General features: G+C 36.3%; 1 protein-coding gene and 1 pseudogene across 5 annotated transcripts; both read right to left on the bottom strand.

Annotated features, from left to right (window-relative positions):
* Positions 1-841: 841 nt before the first annotated feature.
* On the bottom strand, positions 842-3079 carry LOC143540319 (splicing factor U2af large subunit B-like; annotated as a pseudogene). Its single transcript, XR_013136578.1, has 5 exons — positions 2970-3079; positions 2438-2884; positions 2198-2342; positions 2016-2083; positions 842-1057 (listed from the first exon to the last, which is right to left on the bottom strand). The product of XR_013136578.1 is annotated as a splicing factor U2af large subunit B-like (transcript).
* A 3526-nt stretch (positions 3080-6605) lies between these two features.
* LOC143540318 (splicing factor U2af large subunit B-like) lies at positions 6606-11465 on the bottom strand. 4 transcript variants are annotated; one of them, XM_077033415.1, is made up of 13 exons: positions 11231-11465; positions 10541-10800; positions 10298-10414; positions 9485-9561; positions 8878-8948; positions 8745-8789; positions 8604-8663; positions 8396-8456; positions 8205-8317; positions 7676-8122; positions 7440-7590; positions 7171-7238; positions 6606-6922 (listed from the first exon to the last, which is right to left on the bottom strand). In XM_077033415.1, exons 1-13 carry the CDS (start codon positions 11357-11359, stop codon positions 6785-6787), a joined length of 1737 nt encoding a protein of 578 aa, XP_076889530.1. In that variant the 5' UTR covers positions 11360-11465; the 3' UTR covers positions 6606-6784. The 4 variants fall into 4 exon arrangements, with proteins under 4 accessions (XP_076889530.1, XP_076889532.1, XP_076889534.1 ...); XM_077033417.1 differs by having other exon boundaries at positions 9485-9558; XM_077033418.1 differs by lacking the exons at positions 6606-6922; positions 7171-7238 and adding an exon at positions 7241-7352 and having other exon boundaries at positions 11231-11464.
* Between the last annotated feature and the right edge of the window lie 5690 nt (positions 11466-17155).

Below are 17155 nucleotides of genomic sequence, written 5' to 3'. Positions count from 1 at the left end.
CAAACCAAACCGTTCACTACGGCTTAAAACTTTTGAAACCGACCGACCAAAAGTTAACAAAAAAAACCAACCGTGAAACCAAACCGATGACCGGTTTGGGCGGTTTCACGGTTTCAAACCAAACCGTAAACACCCCTAAGAATGATATATAACTGGGGAGTTGTGGACTTGTGGTTTGGGAGTAGAGGTCTTATATAGTGGTGATTGTAGGTTGGTTAGAAACATGAACCAATTTTTGTTCTAACATGATTTGTTATTCTTTATGTTACTATAATGTTATAAATTTAATTAATGACCTAATTTACTCATATACAATCCGCTTAGGTGTTGATGATTTAACCCATAACTAACCCAAGCTTTCATTTTAGATTCGTATTGTTTGGACATTTTACACCCTAGCAATATATATATATGATTACATTTTGTGAAATAGTGGTTGATAAAACTTTTTGTCATTTTTTTTTTTTGCTTTTAGTTTTTTGTTTTCTTTCAAGTCTTTTTGAACACTACAATAGAACGCTATAAAGATAAAGTGATCCCACTTTCTAAAGATATTTTCAAGGAATTTAGTTACAATTTAAATTTAAATATATATATAAAAGCTTGCATTTATATCACTTTTTTTCCTTCCTTTTTTGAAAAAATAAATGTGACTTCAAAGATTAGTAACTGATGAAAATGATTTGTGAGCAAGCGAACATTATCATTTTCATCAATTACTAATTGTTACAATTTGTTAATTTGTTTCACAAAGCTCATGGCAAAAAAGATAAACACTACCTAGTTTAAGTTCCATACAGTTGCATTTATCAAAAACCTGGAAAGAAAAAACATAAACAAAACATAATATTTGAAAAAGCAACTAGTAAAATCTTAAACAGTCTGCAAGTAGAAGTTACAAGAAAAGACGGTTATAGAACTATCCATCATACTCGCCCTCGCTGAACTTATTCTCCGGGTAGAAGCTTACCACCACTTGGTTCCCACCAAACCTCCTCCCGTTTAACCCCGCCCACGCTTTTCTTGAACTTACTGTATCTGCATACTCCAAGAAAACCTGCATAGATAGAGTAATATGTTAGCTGGGAGCTTTTTTACGTTATTATGATAGGGGTGTAAACAAGTTAAACTGAACCGAGCCTGAGCATCATATACGTGTACATAATATGATATAAATAAGAAATAAAATATAGGGCATTAAAATCAACATATTTATTATTTTTTTTCTTAGAAAAGTCCCTTTCAACATTTTTGTTACATTTGAACAAAAATTGTGCGAAGTTTTCTAAACCAACTTGGAACCGATACATCCGGTTGTTTTTGCGAATGTGTCAATTTTTTTTTTCTTATTCAGCTTATCTTTATTTGGTCCTAGTTTTCTAAAAAAATGGATGTACCAAATTGTTTTCTAAAATTCACAACTATGTCCAGATTTAACAAGCAGAGAGACGTTAATTTGTAAATAACTGTTGAGTGGCTTTGATGCGAGAAAACAGAAACTGTGTTGTTTTCTAATGGTATTTGCCCAAAAATATGTTATGTTATACATAAACTACATTTAGAAATATACAAAAACATGCACACACACACACACACACGTACACAAATTGTGTTATAGAAACAGAGCTAATATGAGCAAACTTAAGCTCTCATGCATTTCCGAGGCAAGCTCAGACTTGGCTCTGTTCGTTTCCACCCCCTAGTCTTAAGAGGAGATCGAGCTCAGCATGTTTACACCCCCTAGTATTTATGGTAATTACATAATTTAAAAAACTGTTAGTAGTAGTTTTTTATATAACTGTTAAACTTTAATTTCCTTTTTTTGCTTCATACACATGTTCTTAGAGCCGAGGGTCTCTCTGGAAGCCACCTCTTTATTTCTTTGGATAGAGGTACGGTGTGCCTACATCCCACCCTCCCCAGACCCTACCTATAGCTCTGCTGTCGGTGGGATTTTACTGGGTATGATTGATTGATTGATATATACATAATTTAAAAAACGAGAGTGAACTAACCTTGCCAACCCCTGTTACTAGCCCACCGTTAGGATTTGGGCGTGGGATGACCACGCTGACTAAACTACCTGCAAAAGTAGTTTAAAATTAGAGACAATATATTACAAAATGCATAGACTGAAAAATTACTAGCAAGTTTATTATTATATAAAAAGCAAGTCCAAATGCAAAAACCATCTTACCAAATTTTCCACATTCTATTTTTATGTCTTCCAATATGTCTTCATATTCTACATCGTCTATGAGCTCCTCTTCAGTTACCATTTGCGTCAAAGATAAAATCTAGGTGAGAGGTGTGCCAGTCGCCACGGGTTCCAACGTCAGTCTCTGCAAATGCAATAATATATTATTAACTGTATTGCTACTTAAGCAAATTAAATGGAAAGAAAAAGTATGTGGGCCAACTCGACCCGTTTTGACACCTGCATTGCGATTTGTTGTTGTGCGTGTAAGAGTACGCTTTCCTGTCCCGGATTTGGTTGAATCTGACCTTGGTTAGCCCGTCTAACCGTAAGGGTTTTGTCACCCATTTTAATACCATTGAGAGCCGCACACGCGATATCTGTGACAGATAAATCTTGATACGCACAGAACGCATATCCTTTTGCGTTGCCAGTTTCTCTGTCTTTCACAAGATCAAAAACCTTAAGAGCCCCAAAAGACTCAAGTAGCTCCCTAACCTGAGCCTCTGTGAAATAGTAGGGAAGCCCACACACAAATATGCGGTCAGGACCCTCAAGCCCACCAGCTGAACCGGGTGTTAGCCCAACGGCAGCTCGGTTTAAGTTGGGGTTAGGTTGACTTGGACCAAGAGCAGCAGCTAATGACGGGTTATAATCACTAGGTCTCCTAACCTTCACACGTACTCCCTGAAAATAAATGTTTTAACTTTTAACATATGTTTGATCATAATGAAAAGACCATTAATTTTTAGAAATTGATATTGATGAATACCTCAAACACAATTCCGTCTAATGAAATTGCATTACTGGCCTCCTCGACAGATCTCATCTCAACAAAAGCAAACTTCTTTTCATGATTAATGTAAACATTCAAAACAGCATCCCCTGAGATCAAATGCACATGTTAAGTTAAAAGAGTTCATAATTTGTTAAAACTTACAAACCAAAATGTAATGTAATGTACTAACCTGGACCGGCAGTATTGTCACCAATGACCGCCATTGCATGACTAAAAAAGGTTGCCAGAGTCTGCAAACAACTTTATATAATCAGAAACATATGTTATAAGTCAAATTTACATATAATATCATAGAACATGAAGGATTAAAGGAGACCTGTTCATTGGCACTTGGAGGAAGACCACCAACATAAACCCGCCTTGCCTGTCTAGTAGCCTGAATTGCAGCATTTGTAAGAATTCCATACATGAAACAAATAAAAAATAATAATGAATAAAGAGAGAGTGAAAATAACTACATTATACAACCTGCTGATGAGCCATTGCTTGAACTGGCATTAAAGGAAAAGCTCCAAACTGAGGAAATGTAAATTGTTGTTGAGGGTTCGGATGAGTTTGACCTTGGTTAGCCCGTCTAACAATAAGGGTCTTGTCACCCATTTTCAAACCATTGAGAGCTGCACACGCAATATCTGTGACAGATGAATCTTGATATACACAAAGCCCATATCCATTTGAGTTGCCAGTTTCTCCATCTTCCACAAGAGCAAAATCCCTAACAGCCCCAAAAGACTCCAGTAGCCCCCTAACCTGAGCCTCCGTGAAATAAAAAGGAAGCCCATTCACATATATGAGGGCAGGACCCTCAACCGCCCCAGGTAGCAACATCAGTCTCTGCAAATACAATAATATTATGTTAGCAACAATATATATTAACCTTTTTTATACTAGACATAACTAAACATTCCTAACTCCTAACAACTAGGAATAAACGTAACAAACGGAAGTCGCAGCAATGAATTAGATGTTGATACACAGTTTTATTGTTTTAAATCAATAAAAAAAACTATCAGTTGAATACTTTCGTATTTATATATTATCTTCCAAAACGATTACAAAGAAGTGAACCAAATAAAATTCTAAGTAACTCTTAATACTCAAATTCACGGTCAGTACCGAGCACTTCACATGTGAGCCACAATTATGATTAACTCGTAACATATATTCAAACAGCAAGATTAGATGTTGATTCACAGTTTAATTGTTTTTAATCAATTAAATAACTAACTATCTATTGAATGATAAATTTATATTATTAACAATAATTATTTTATTCAATCCAAAACAAACCCTAAGAAACAGAAGTAGCATTAGATAAACCAAAAAGCTAATAACTAATGAGACACAATACAATACAATACAATACAATACAATACAATACAATAACTGTAAGTTGAGGATGAAGGAATTGAACCTGATGTTAGATGATGAATTGAACGTGATGATTAACGATGTTGATACTGAATGAGATTGTAGAGCAGTTGTAGTTGTGATGTTCGTAATGAAGAAGAAAGTGTGAGTTTGTTAGATAAATCGATTATGGAAACCGCAAGAAGATTGTTGTAACAGACAATCAGAGTTTCGCGGGTTTCGTTTTTTTAAATGTGACCAACGATGGAATTAACAAACCGCTAACCCGGAACCCAGGACAGACGAGTCAAGTCCAAGTATAAGAGCTCGGTTTGTTTCGAGCTCTTTTTCAAACGTTCGAGCTCGGACTCAGACTCAGACCCAGGTTTTTTTATTAAATTAAATTGACTAATAAAATTTAAAAACCTTACTTTTTAGAATATAAAGAGAATAAAACGACATGCACTGATCAAGTAAAAAGCGTCAAAACATATTATTGGATGATATATAGGGGGTGTTAGAGTGACCTTATAAAGCTTGTTTATTTGCTTGTTGAAAAGCGAAATGTGTTTGGTAGAGCTACCTCAAAAAAAGCTTCAAATTGGGACTTTTTAAAAGTGGATTTTGTTTTTCAAAAAGCAAATAAACAAATTTAAAAGCAAATAAACAAATAAACAAATTTAAAAGCTTACCCAAACACCCCCATAATCATTGTTGTTATCGTCTTCATCTTCGATTAGTTTTTAACTGCAGGCACCAAAGGCTTCGATTGATGACTATGCTTCATTAAATTAAATTTCTAAAAAACAAGATAGATATGATAGATGTGGGAGAATTAGAATCAAGCCCTCAGACGCAATATAAAATTTGTAAAGCCATAGGTCATGAAGGAGAATTATGTCTTGCGTGTTCTCGTAAAAAAGATAAGTATTGACTCACAAGAAGATACTAATAAATATAGTGATTGAAAAACTAATTAAATTTTTAAAGGCATAGATATAGATTAAGACATATTCCTATAAATTTTTATAAAAAATAATGTTTACTGACATGGGAATTGATAAAAAAAAGACAATATAAGACATGGTAAAAGACCTATTATATAGAACAAAAGATGTCTACATATCTACAAAAGATAAAGATAAAGAACTTCAACACCAGAAATCTAACAAAGAAAAGGAACAGAAGAAAAAACTTGACATGGAAAAATACAATCTAGTGATATGCTTCAATGAAGATATAAAATAAGTTAATAAGGCACAGGAAGAAAGCATCAACTTTGGAGAGTCTTGAAAAAAAAAAAGAATTGTACTAACAGATAAAAGTGTGTGTTGTTTTTTATTTAACCTGTGTAATTTTTCTTTTCATGTAATAGGGTGAAGAAATAAAAACTTTATTTTCCATGTGAAACTTTGAATGTTAATTCTTATAGATATTTCCATCTTAAAAAGAAAATATATCCAATCCCTTAACCATATCTTTCATCCTTACACCGGAGGTAGGAAACGATACTAGGTTGTGTTTTCACTGCGTTTAGAGTTTCTCTTTGTTTCTAGTATCAGCGCCATGTTTGTTTCATTTGCCATTAGCCTTTGAAGATTGAGATTTTGTTTTTGAGCAGTTCCACGTTTTTGAAAGCTAGAGAAGTGGTATGATCAAAGACTGACATTGAATACCTGTTTATACTTATACTAACCTACATGGTTAAAATGATCACAAATCTGTTTTCAACGGTAGTACAGCCGTTAGAAAACAGCCAAAATATCATTACTAACGTTAACATTATTAAAAACAATCGGTTTCTAATCATTTCATCTTCAAAAACACCTAATTGGTCCCAAACTTAGGGGTTGTTTGTTTACATCTGAATGGTTCTGATTCATTCAGACTTCAGACTGTTTGGTTCCAAATAGAAAAACATCTAAATGGTTAAAATTAGGTATGAATCATTCAGACTTATTGTTATTGCTAATGGAACAGAGGCTCATTCAGATTTGAATAAACCAAACAACCCCTAACACTTGATATCAAATTGTAACATGTTCTATTGTATCGGTTGATGAGCACTTTCGTTAGTCAGGTTATCGGGTTAGCATTTAACACTTCCCGGTGTCTAATAACTGAAGACCAATATGTTGCAGCTTGAAAATAAAAATAATAGCTTGCATTTTGTGGCTTCTCTTTTTCTTAATGAAAAGGATGGACCTTAACGTCGAAACATGAGTTTTAGTAAAATAATGAAAATGGCAATGTTTTGTTCGTTTCATACAGCTCATGACAAAAGAAAATAAACACTGATTCGATTAAGTACCCTACATTTGCATTTATCAAAATCTTATGATAAAGAAAAACAAACAAAATATTAGAAAAGCCAAGGACAAACTAGTAATCTTAAAACAGTTTCCAGGCAGAAGCTACGATAAATAGTGGTTATAGAACTATCCATCGTATTCGCCTTCATTAAACTTATTCTCTGGGTAAAAGATCGCCACGACTTGATTCCCCCCAAACTTCCTCCCGTTTAACCCCGCCCGAGCTTTTGTGGAACTTTCTGTATCTGCATACTCCAAGAAAACCTGCACAAATAGAAAGAGAAAAATAACCAATCATGTAAACCACTACTTGTGAGTTTGAGTTTGTTTTCGATAAAGTTGTTAACGAGCCCAAGTTTCAAATGCTAGGTTTGACTAGGCTTGTGTGCATGTATATAAAATTATTTATATTTATACATGTACATAGGTAAAACAAATAAATAACAAACGAGCTCTTTAGACATTGGGCTCAAAGCAAGCCAAACTCAAATCTTAGACGAGTGTGAACTAACCTTTCCAACCCCTGCGACTGGTTGACCGTTAGGATTTGGACGTGGGATGACCACATTGACTAAACTACCTGCAAAATTAGTTTTAAATTAGAGATAATAACTTAGTGATGCATATCAGATATAAAGAGGTGATAAGAGGGGCTTCTGTCTGAATGTTAGAGATGATTCTTTATAGCACAAGGCTGTAAAACAGAAAGATACAAAAACAACTACAATCAATAGACTGAAAACTTACTTGCCAAAAAGTCAATATACAAATACCATCTTACCAAATTTTCCACATTCAACTTTCATGTCTTCCAATATGTCTTCATAATCCTCATCGTTTATGAGCTCCTCTTCAGTCACCACTTGTGTCAACGATAAAACTTTCGTGGGAGGTGTGCCAATACCAATCGCCCCGGGTTGCAACATCATTCTCTGCAAATGCAATAATATTAATTATACTTAGAAAATTAAAATGAAATATGTGAATCTGTGCGACTCAAAACAAAGTACTTCTTACCTGCATTGCGATTTGTTGTTGTGCGTGTAAGAGTACGCTTTCCTGTCCCGGATTTGGTTGAATTTGACCTTGGTTAGCCCGTCTAACCGTAAGGGTTTTGTCACCCATTTTAATACCATTAAGAGCCGCACACGCAATATCTGTGACAGATAAATCTTGATACACACAGAATGCATATCCTTTTGAGTTGCCAGTTTCTCTGTCTTTCACGAGATCAAAACCCTTAAGAGCCCCAAAAGACTCAAGTAGCTCCCTAACCTGAGCCTCTGTGAAATAGTAAGGAAGCCCACCCACAAATATGCGGTCAGGACCCTCAAGCCCACCGGCTGAACCAGGTGTCAGCCCAACAGCAGCTAGGTTCAGGTTGGGGTTAGGTTGACTTGGACCAAGGGCAGCGGCTAATGATGGATTGTAATCACTAGGTCTTCTGACCTTCACAGGTGCTCCCTGAAATTTTACATTTTTATAAAATACCTTTAATCAAAATAAAAAAGATTATAAATATCTAGAAAACCATAGTTATAATTACCTCAAATATAATGCCATCCAAAGACATTGCATTACTGGCTTCCTCAACAGATCTCATCTCAACAAAAGCAAACTTCTTTTCATGATTGATGTAAACATTTACAACAGCATCACCTGAGATCATATGCAAATGTTAAGTTAAGAGAGTTAAAGATTTGTTCAAAACCTAAAACGAAGATGTAATGTACTAACCTGGACCAGCAGTATTACCACCAATGGCAGCCATTACATGACTAAAAAAGGTTGCCACAGTCTGTAAACAATAAAATAATCAGAAACATATGTCAAATTTACTTTTGAAATTTACATCAGGATTAAAAGAGACAGTCTGTAAACAATAAAATAATCAGAAACATATGTCAAATTTACTTTTGAAATTTACATCAGGATTAAAAGAGACCTGTTCATTGGCACTTGGAGAAAGACCACCAACATAAACCCTCCTTGCGTGTCTAGTAGCCTGTATTGCAGCATTTTGTTAGAATTCCATACTTGAAACAAATAAAGAAACAAAAATGTGAAAACGACTATATTATACAACCTGCTGAGTCATTGCTTGAACTGGCATAACAGGAAGAGCTCCAAACTGCAAATAACACAAGGATGGAAAATGTAATCAAAACTAAGATACATATATCGATCATATTACATAGGTCAATAACTTCATGTATTACCTGGCCAGATGCTAAAGGAAACATGTTCGAGAACATTCCAGGAACAGCTGGTGTGGCCCCAGGGACCTGACCTGTAAAGCTTAAAAAATCACATCTCTAAAGAAGTATAAAAGTTTTGAAAACGCTTAACTATGTAATAATGAGTAACAACTAAGAACCACCACAGTTTGAAAATCCAGAAGTTTAAGGAAATTTCTAGAACCTTGTATCAATAAATGGAATTTTATTTTAAATCCACATTCATGCAGCAGATAAAAAATCTGTAAACCTATCATACCATTGCCCTGATTCCTCGTTGTACAAATAAGCTACAGAAGTCGGCTCACACCCATTCTCAGCACAGTGGGGCTAGTAGCCCAACAAAAACATAAAACAAACAAAAACACCAAACACAAGACAAAAACAAAAACCCTCTCAGATCAGAATTATGTCACTAAGTAAAACATAAAGAATTCTAAAACACCCATTTTAGTGATGAATATTATGACACTAACTTGCTTACCAACATAATACCATGCATTTTAGTAAAAGACTTTTCCACTCTATATCAAAGAGAAATAAAAGTTATCATGATAGTTAAATCGGTTACAAATGGTGGGATATGTACCTGGAGTAACAGCAGCAGCGCCAGCCAAGAGTGCAGAGGCTGGAGGGGCCATGTCAAAACCACTAACTCTTTTGCTGCTGTGAACGCAAAGAGTAAGTATAAACTTCTTAATCATAAATATGTGTATGCTACTATGACTATAGGTGAATATGTCCAGCTAATTTTAGCAATTAGAAAACGTGGTCCACAAGTTCCATATCCAGCAACTAGCAAAATATTGAACAATAACCATTTAGCTTGTTCCTCAATGACCCGAATGATAAGTAACATCTATTTTATAAATCTTGTTTATGAAGATAAAACTCAAAAATCACATTAAGTTGATGGAGGCTTTTTCAAAGGTACATGTAAGCCACAAAAAAAACACGGATTGTAAAATGGCTTCTCATGAAATATTAAGCCAACAGTTACTATTTACAAGCACTTCAAAATATACACACTTACACAGTGCAATTCTTAAAACTAAAAATAAAAGAGTTCCAAAATAGATGTTAACAATAAAAATTCATGTGAAATTCTTAATCTTCCACACTACTATTTATGAAGTAATATTTCTGGACAATGAAGTAACATGACATTCACATATCAAGTAATATGAACAGCTAAAGATGAAAGCTTTGCCTTCATCGCAACCTCCCCAGTTCATATCAATAGCTTCTACTATGACTAGTAATTTACTGGATAAAATTTGTTTGTTTGTTTGTTTTGAAAACCTAACAGATGAAAAGCGAACCCCAAATCCACAAGGATTTTCTATATATAAGAAAAAGTGATACTCCTAGCAACAAGATTAAGGGAACGCCTAACAATTACCTTTTGGAGCGTGAACGAGACCGTGACCTTGATCTATGTTCAGATTTGCCTCTTGAGCGAGATCGAGACCGACGTCTACTACGCCTATCATCTCTATCTCTGTCATAATCTCTACGCCTGTAGACAAACACAGTGTTGGAACAAATTTTAGTCCATATACGTATAGTGTTGAATAAAGTACTGAAGAAGGTATCCTGAAGAAATCTAGTAAATCAAGCCATAGGAAGAACTGAACCATATTACCTATCATAATCTCGACTCCTATGGTAGTCATCATCGTCTCTACCTCTGTCCCGTTCCCGTCTCTCACTTCGTTCCCTGTAACGGTCCCTATGGCGATCACGATCTCTGTCCCGGTCTCTGCTTTTTTCCCTTTCCCTGTTCCTATCTCGGCTTTTTTCCCTGTCTCTGTCTCTGTCCCTATCACGGTCCTTATCCCGCCCTCTCTCCCTGTCCTTTGACCTGCTTTTCGAGGACTCTCTTTCATAGTCACGAGAACTGCGCTGAAAACAGCAATACACACACAAAAATTCCAACATAAGATTAAAAAATATATATATATATGCCAACAATACTTTAATCCGTGTTACTTCGAAAACTATTTGCAAGCCTTTCACGTTGGTACTTTAGTTTAACGAAACTCTTTCATGTAAGAATACATGAATCTTACTATCTAAATGACCAGAAAAGGATTGAACATCGGATTGATGTGTATTTATCCATTTCAAGTAAAGTTTCAATTTACATAGTCACATGGTATTTTCAGTGATTAACTGTTTCAACCACTGACTACAAAAGAAAAGCCACTCACGGTTAACGCTTCAACATTAAACTAACTGACAACCCTAATTACAATCTTACAACTATCACAAACCAAGTTATGAAAATTGGCCTAAATTAGTCCTCAATCTGCTAATAAGATGAAATAAAAACCTGTGACTTAGAATCAATGAGGTCTTCTTCGCCGTGGTTGTTAGCTGCAGGCTGAGGCGGTGAGCCGGTAAAGGGTTGAAGAACATCTTGACCGTTGCCTTCGTACCTGTCTTCTTCGTAATCCGCCATCCTCTTCTGCTTAAATTTCAGATCTCTGTGATTATTATTATTATGTGTGAAAGAAAAGGATAGGAAAGGATGTGATCTGTTAGGGCTTGCAACTTGAGTTTATCGGCGTACGATGTGATTGACTGAAAGCCTCCTATTATTATTTATATATCCTGGCCCGTAGCCGCCTAGTGTTATTGTACTCGCTTTGCTTTGAGGCGTGGTGTGGTGTTCGAATACTAAGACTTGAGGGGCTTCAACGGGGGCGCTAGAGCCCCTCCGCTCGCGTCCCCAGGCGCTAACACCACATCACCAGGGGCGCTAGCGGGAAAAACAAGGCAGGCGTGAGCTGGTTAGCGGGAGAAGAGAGAGAGGAGGCACACCTTTTGATGTTTTTTGGACCGTTGGGGAGCCGAAAAAAACAAAAAAAAAATATTTTTTCTATATAATTATACTCCATTTCACCCATTTTTATACAAAAACTTCAAACCTTCACCCAAAATCAATTCATCTTCTCAACTTTTTTTAAAAAAAATGGCTGGAAATTGGTTCCCAAACCTTGATTCAGATTATCTTGACGACGATTTATGGTCGTCACCGCACCAACCGATGTTTTATTCGGAGCCGCAAGAATCATCCGGCTTTCAACCATCCAACACACAACCGTCTCCTAACTTTGTTGTTCCGGAGACACAAGAATCACAAGGTGAAGCTACGGGACCAAAAAGACGCGTCCACCGGAAAAAACCAGTTGCAACGGACGGGTCGGGACCGGTTTCGACTCCGAGGACGAAACGGAAAGCCACTCCGTGCTCATCGGATGAGAAGGAAGCCTTGTTTCGGGCTTGGATAGTCATTTCTGAGGATCGGCGTTGCGGTAATTGTTTTAACGTTTTTAAAAAAGATTTTTAATAAAAAAGTTAAATAATAAAGTTAAATGGAAATCTAATTTATTTATTCATTTTGCAGCCGACTACCAACAGAGAAAGATTTTTTGGACAAAGGTTATGGAGACGTTCTACATGCTCGTTGGAAGTACAGAGCGGAACGCTGATATGATTTCGGGTCGGTGGTCCGAAATCAGAAAATTTGTCGGCTTGTTTACTAATCTTTTCAACAGGAACAGCGGTCGTATGAGACCAAGTGGCAGTAATGATTTGGCGGTTTACAATTTCACGGTCGAAGAGTGGAAGCAGGAGTGTTTGCGGAGGTATGGGATGGTGAAGACGTGGGACGATTTAAAGCTGTGGGACAGGTTGAAAAGGTGTTCCAAGTGGGTTGAGCTGGTGGCGCCGGACTTTGATGCGGAAGTAGGGCCGAAACGGACTAAAACTAATTCGTCTGTAGCGTATAGCACTTCAACCGGGTCGGATTGCCGCGTTAGATTCGACCTAAACATTGCGGAGGAGGAAACGTCTTCACCACCGAGGAGGCAGCCATTGGGAAGGGACGCCAAGGGGAAAAAACCGGCTGGGGGGGAAGCCGTAAACATCGCCAATCTTGTTGAATCCCTCAATAAATTCAACAAAAACATGGAGGTGGTCTCTTATGACAAAAAGGAAAAAACTCGAATGAGAGATTTGGACTTTCTTACTAGAGACTTCAGTAACCTAAATCCGGTCGATCAAATGCTAATGGAAAAGCAAAAGGAACGTATCCGAAAGAGGTTGATCGAAAAAGACCAAGCCGAAGAATAAGAAGAATGTTTCTTTTTAGTACTTTAATTTTTATTTTATTTTTAGATATTAATGTGTTTTTTTATTAATGTGTGTTTTTTTTAATAATTTATGAGTTTTTTTAATAATACGTTGTTTGAATATATTTATAAAAAAATAAAAAAAAATTCGCTGGAGCCCCTGCTGGAGCCCCTCCACACCAGGGGCTAGGGGCTCCACCAGGGGCTCCAACACCCCCTTATCCAGTTTCTCTCTCTGCCACACGTCATAATATTATTGGTTCTTGCCACCACTAAAGCCCCCACACCCCTTAGTCTAAGTTTGAAATGTTTTTAAGGGTTTCGTACTTTCGTTACATCATCCATTAAACACATCATGTTTTACATTTTTTTTTTCTTTTTTTATCTCACTAGTTTTTGTTTATTGCACACGTCAGTGACGGATCCAGGAATTTTTTTCAGGTGGTGCACTACTTTTAAATTCCTCAATTTCATATAATCGGGTATAAAAAAATCGGGGTCGGTTTGAGGTTCGGGTCGATTCGATGGATCGGGCAAGTTCATTACGTAATAAAAATACGATAAAATAATAAAAGGGACATCATCATTAAAGTTCATCTCTGTCATCTCATTATACTTTTAGTGGGCTAAATTTAATTGAAATTCATGGATAATTTGAAATGATTTCATACACCATGAATTTATATATTTGATTAATAATATTATTGCTCCATTTGCTGGTGAATTAGTCTATTCCATCAACATAACTTTTAAATCTGGCATGTTTTTAAAATATCTCAACAGAATGTTTACATATTACTTGGAACTTTGATGATGATGCATTATATGGATATTGTAAAAGTAAGGGAAGAGAGCACTTGCAGGTTCAAGGCTTGATGATGATTGTCAACATCTACCAAACTATAGGTCCTAATGTGACTAGGCTTTTCAACATAAGTATATTTTTTCTAATACTTCCATTGCATTATCTACAACTTGTGGTACGGGTAAAAGAGCTCTTGGTATGACTAGATTACCCGGTGCACTATCTAACACCTATGACTCCCTGCGCGTCGCGCGCGGGTAAAGAAACTTGATAACAAACTAATAATTAAGAAACTAACAAAAACTAACGAACTAAAACTGTCACACCCCCAATCTAGGCCTAGGAGTATGAACCATAGTTGGTACCATATTTGTAAATAAATCAGAGTTATGGTTATTAGCGGAAGACTTTAAAATATAAGGATCGATATTATAAATATTTACGATATAAAAGACGAGACAAAAGTCTCGTTTGGTTTTACTTGTTTATATGTTTTACAAAACCACCAAGTTTTAATATTTACATAAAAATATCCGAGCCATCGGATACTTGAGCTTCTTCGTTCTCTCAAGCTCTAATCTTGATTACCTGCACAATGTTAAATAAAATACATCAGCAACGCATGCTGGTGAATATGCTGACGCACAAATATTTTCTTTACTTAATTACCCCTCGAGACCACGTAAGCCTCGGCCCATCTTGGCTTAGTGATGTGTAGTGAAACACACTTACTTTCCGTATCATTTTTATCATGTTTTAATTACTTTTTAGTTTAATTATTAAGTTTTATGGTTGGTTTATGCTTGATATTACAAAGATGATTGTTTTCTTGCAGGTGATGAAGTTTGGTGAAAAAAAGAGTTAAATTGAAGAGTTTAGGGGCTTAATTGTGCAACTTTCAAACTTATAAGTCAAGGCCCGACCCAAGCCCACATCTTAAAAGCCTTTTATAATATTATATTAAGTTAATAACACTTGTTTCCAGCGATTATCATCCAAGAATCCCGAAATCACACAAAAGAACCCTAAAACCCTAACAGTCCGATCGCAAGGCAGCCGGCAAAGGAAAAAAAGAAAAAAAGAGAAGAAAACCGGCGGCTGAGGCTGTTGGCAGCTGGAAAAGAAAGAGGAATATCGGGGCAGCAGCTAGGGGTCATTAACAATCATAAATCTCAGCCATACTTGATAGTAAAACACTCATAAACTTTACTTATTGTTCAAGAACCCTAACTCTATTGATTTGGTCTTTTGTTTTGAATTGTTTTGCAATTGATTGATTGTTTGTCTTGTGATTGATATTGTTTGGATCTTGAATGAATATAATCATGTTTAAGTTGATGTTTGTGATGTTTTTCTTGAGTATGCATGGCTGTCCAAAAGTAATGAGTAGCTAAACGTGTTTGTTCTACCTAGGATAGATGATTGTTGAGTAGTTTTGACTTGTATAATGGATTGTTAATGTTCAAGACTTAAATTATTGATGTAAAGTTTAACTAAACCATAAATTAGATTGTGTGTGATGGCTGTGTTTTATTTGTTAGTACTTATAATCCTCTTGCATTAGTTAATTGAATTGGTTTTGATTAATTGATTGCTTGTTAGACTCTTAACTTGGTGTTTCGGGTTTATTTGCGGGGTGTACAACCGTAGGGATAAGTGGGTAATATAAATCATCTAAAATCAGTTAAAATACACATTCTTTGAGACCGAGAGGTGATAAGAAGTAATATTCTCTCATTGCTTTTACTTGTTAGAATTAAGACCGCGCGAGAGCGGGTTTTTGTCTTGTCAAGTTTGAGTGTTTATGTGCAATTAGTTGGTTTAATTTGGGTTAAATTAAATTGTTCCTCTATCCTTGGTTGCGTAGTATTCGTTTCCATTAGGATAGTGTGTCGATGAGACCGAGAGGTGAGTCGTCATTTGAACACGTTAATAATTGTTTTTCCGGTTTATTCTTTAAAATCAATTAAAATAAGTTAGAGTTTGTTAGAGAAACTGAGAGGTAGTTTGACTTTCTTAAACAAGTTTTAGTTGGGTCATCTTTTATAACCGGTGTCGTGAATATTTTCAAACCATTGTCTTGTTATTTTTATCAACATGATTCATTCCTAGGTAGACGTTTTTATATATTGAATTTAAACCAAAGTTTTCAAAGTTTTGTTAAAAGTTTTCATTTAATTAAGTTAAGTAGTTTAATTAATTCTAAATATTAAAAATCATTTAAATATTATTTTGGTGAGTCTTAGTCAGAGTTTAGTAATTATAAACGTTTTCACATGTCTTCGAGTTTGATATCCGGACTTTCCTCATCTGTGCTATACGCGACCGGTACACTTGCCGTTTGTGTGAACTAGGATAGATTGTTTGGTTTTTAAAGCTTAGTTGTGATTTGTGTTTTATATTTATATATATATTTTCGCACATAAAGTTTTTGGCGCCGTTGCCGGGGACACGGTTTGAGGCGTATTAAGAACGACTCGAGTTAGGACTTGCCTTGTTTACTACTTGTCTTTCTTATTTGTTTTGTTTGTTAGTTTAAAATAGTTTAGCTAATTAATATTTCTTTTATTTATTTTAATAGTTGTATGCGACGTACTCGATCTCTAGGACCACTAGAAGTTGAAGGATTTCCCGAACCAGAGAGAGAGCTTCTTGAGAGACATCGTACAAAACCATCTTCCAGTTCATCTACATCCGTCGGTAATACGTTTTCTTCTCCTACTTTTTCTGAACCCGTCATTAGGGATAGGATTATGGGCGACGCGAATCCACTACCTAGGAGGACAATTGCAGACCGGGCCCGTCCGGTCGATGCTGGCGCGAGATCCAGCATTGCTCCACCAGCTATAGGAGTTCAAACGACTTGGCAGATTCCATCTAATGTTCTGAACACGATTGCTCATTCTGCTCAATTTCACGGGTTGCTCCACGAGAACCCGCATTCTCATCTCACTCGTATTACACGTATCTGCGACACGTTTCATCTTGCCGGCGTATCCGAAGACGCCATAAAACTCCGAATCTTTCCGTTCTCACTCGTTGATCATGCGAGTCTGTGGCTTGAGTCCCTCCCACAGGGGTCCATTGCTACTTGGGCTGCCATGCAGACCCAATTTCTTGAGAAATACGATCCTCTGGCTAAGGCCACTCGTTTGCGTAACAAGATTCATTCTTTCCAAATGGAGGACACCGAGAGCTTCTACGAGGCGTGGGAAAGGTTCAAAAATCTACTTGCGTTATGTCCAAACCACGGCCTACAAGACTGGGCGGTTGTTGTAACGATTCCGACGAAACCAGGGATACCCTAACCAGTAGA

Source organism: Bidens hawaiensis, unplaced genomic scaffold, assembly GCF_021521415.1.
Source record: "Bidens hawaiensis isolate Kalapana, Puna unplaced genomic scaffold, B.hawaiensis_p1.1 tig00012189_1, whole genome shotgun sequence".
NCBI classification, from domain to species: Eukaryota; Viridiplantae; Streptophyta; class Magnoliopsida; order Asterales; family Asteraceae; genus Bidens; species Bidens hawaiensis.
The sequence above is the reverse complement of the archived record's forward strand: the minus strand, read 5'-3'. Positions and strand labels throughout refer to the sequence as shown.

Bases quoted from the DNA above. Each gene is read 5' to 3' on its own strand.
- LOC143540318 (XM_077033415.1), bottom strand. From the start codon at position 11,359: ATGGCGGATTACGAAGAAGACAGGTACGAAGGCAACGGTCAAGATGTT. The intron at 8,123-8,204 runs GTAATTATAACT...GTAAAATTTCAG, and splicing joins TGGATGGCATTATATTTGAG to GGAGCACCTGTGAAGGTCAG. The intron at 7,591-7,675 runs GTAAGAAGTACT...TTGCATTTGCAG, and splicing joins AACAACAAATCGCAATGCAG to AGAATGATGTTGCAACCCGG.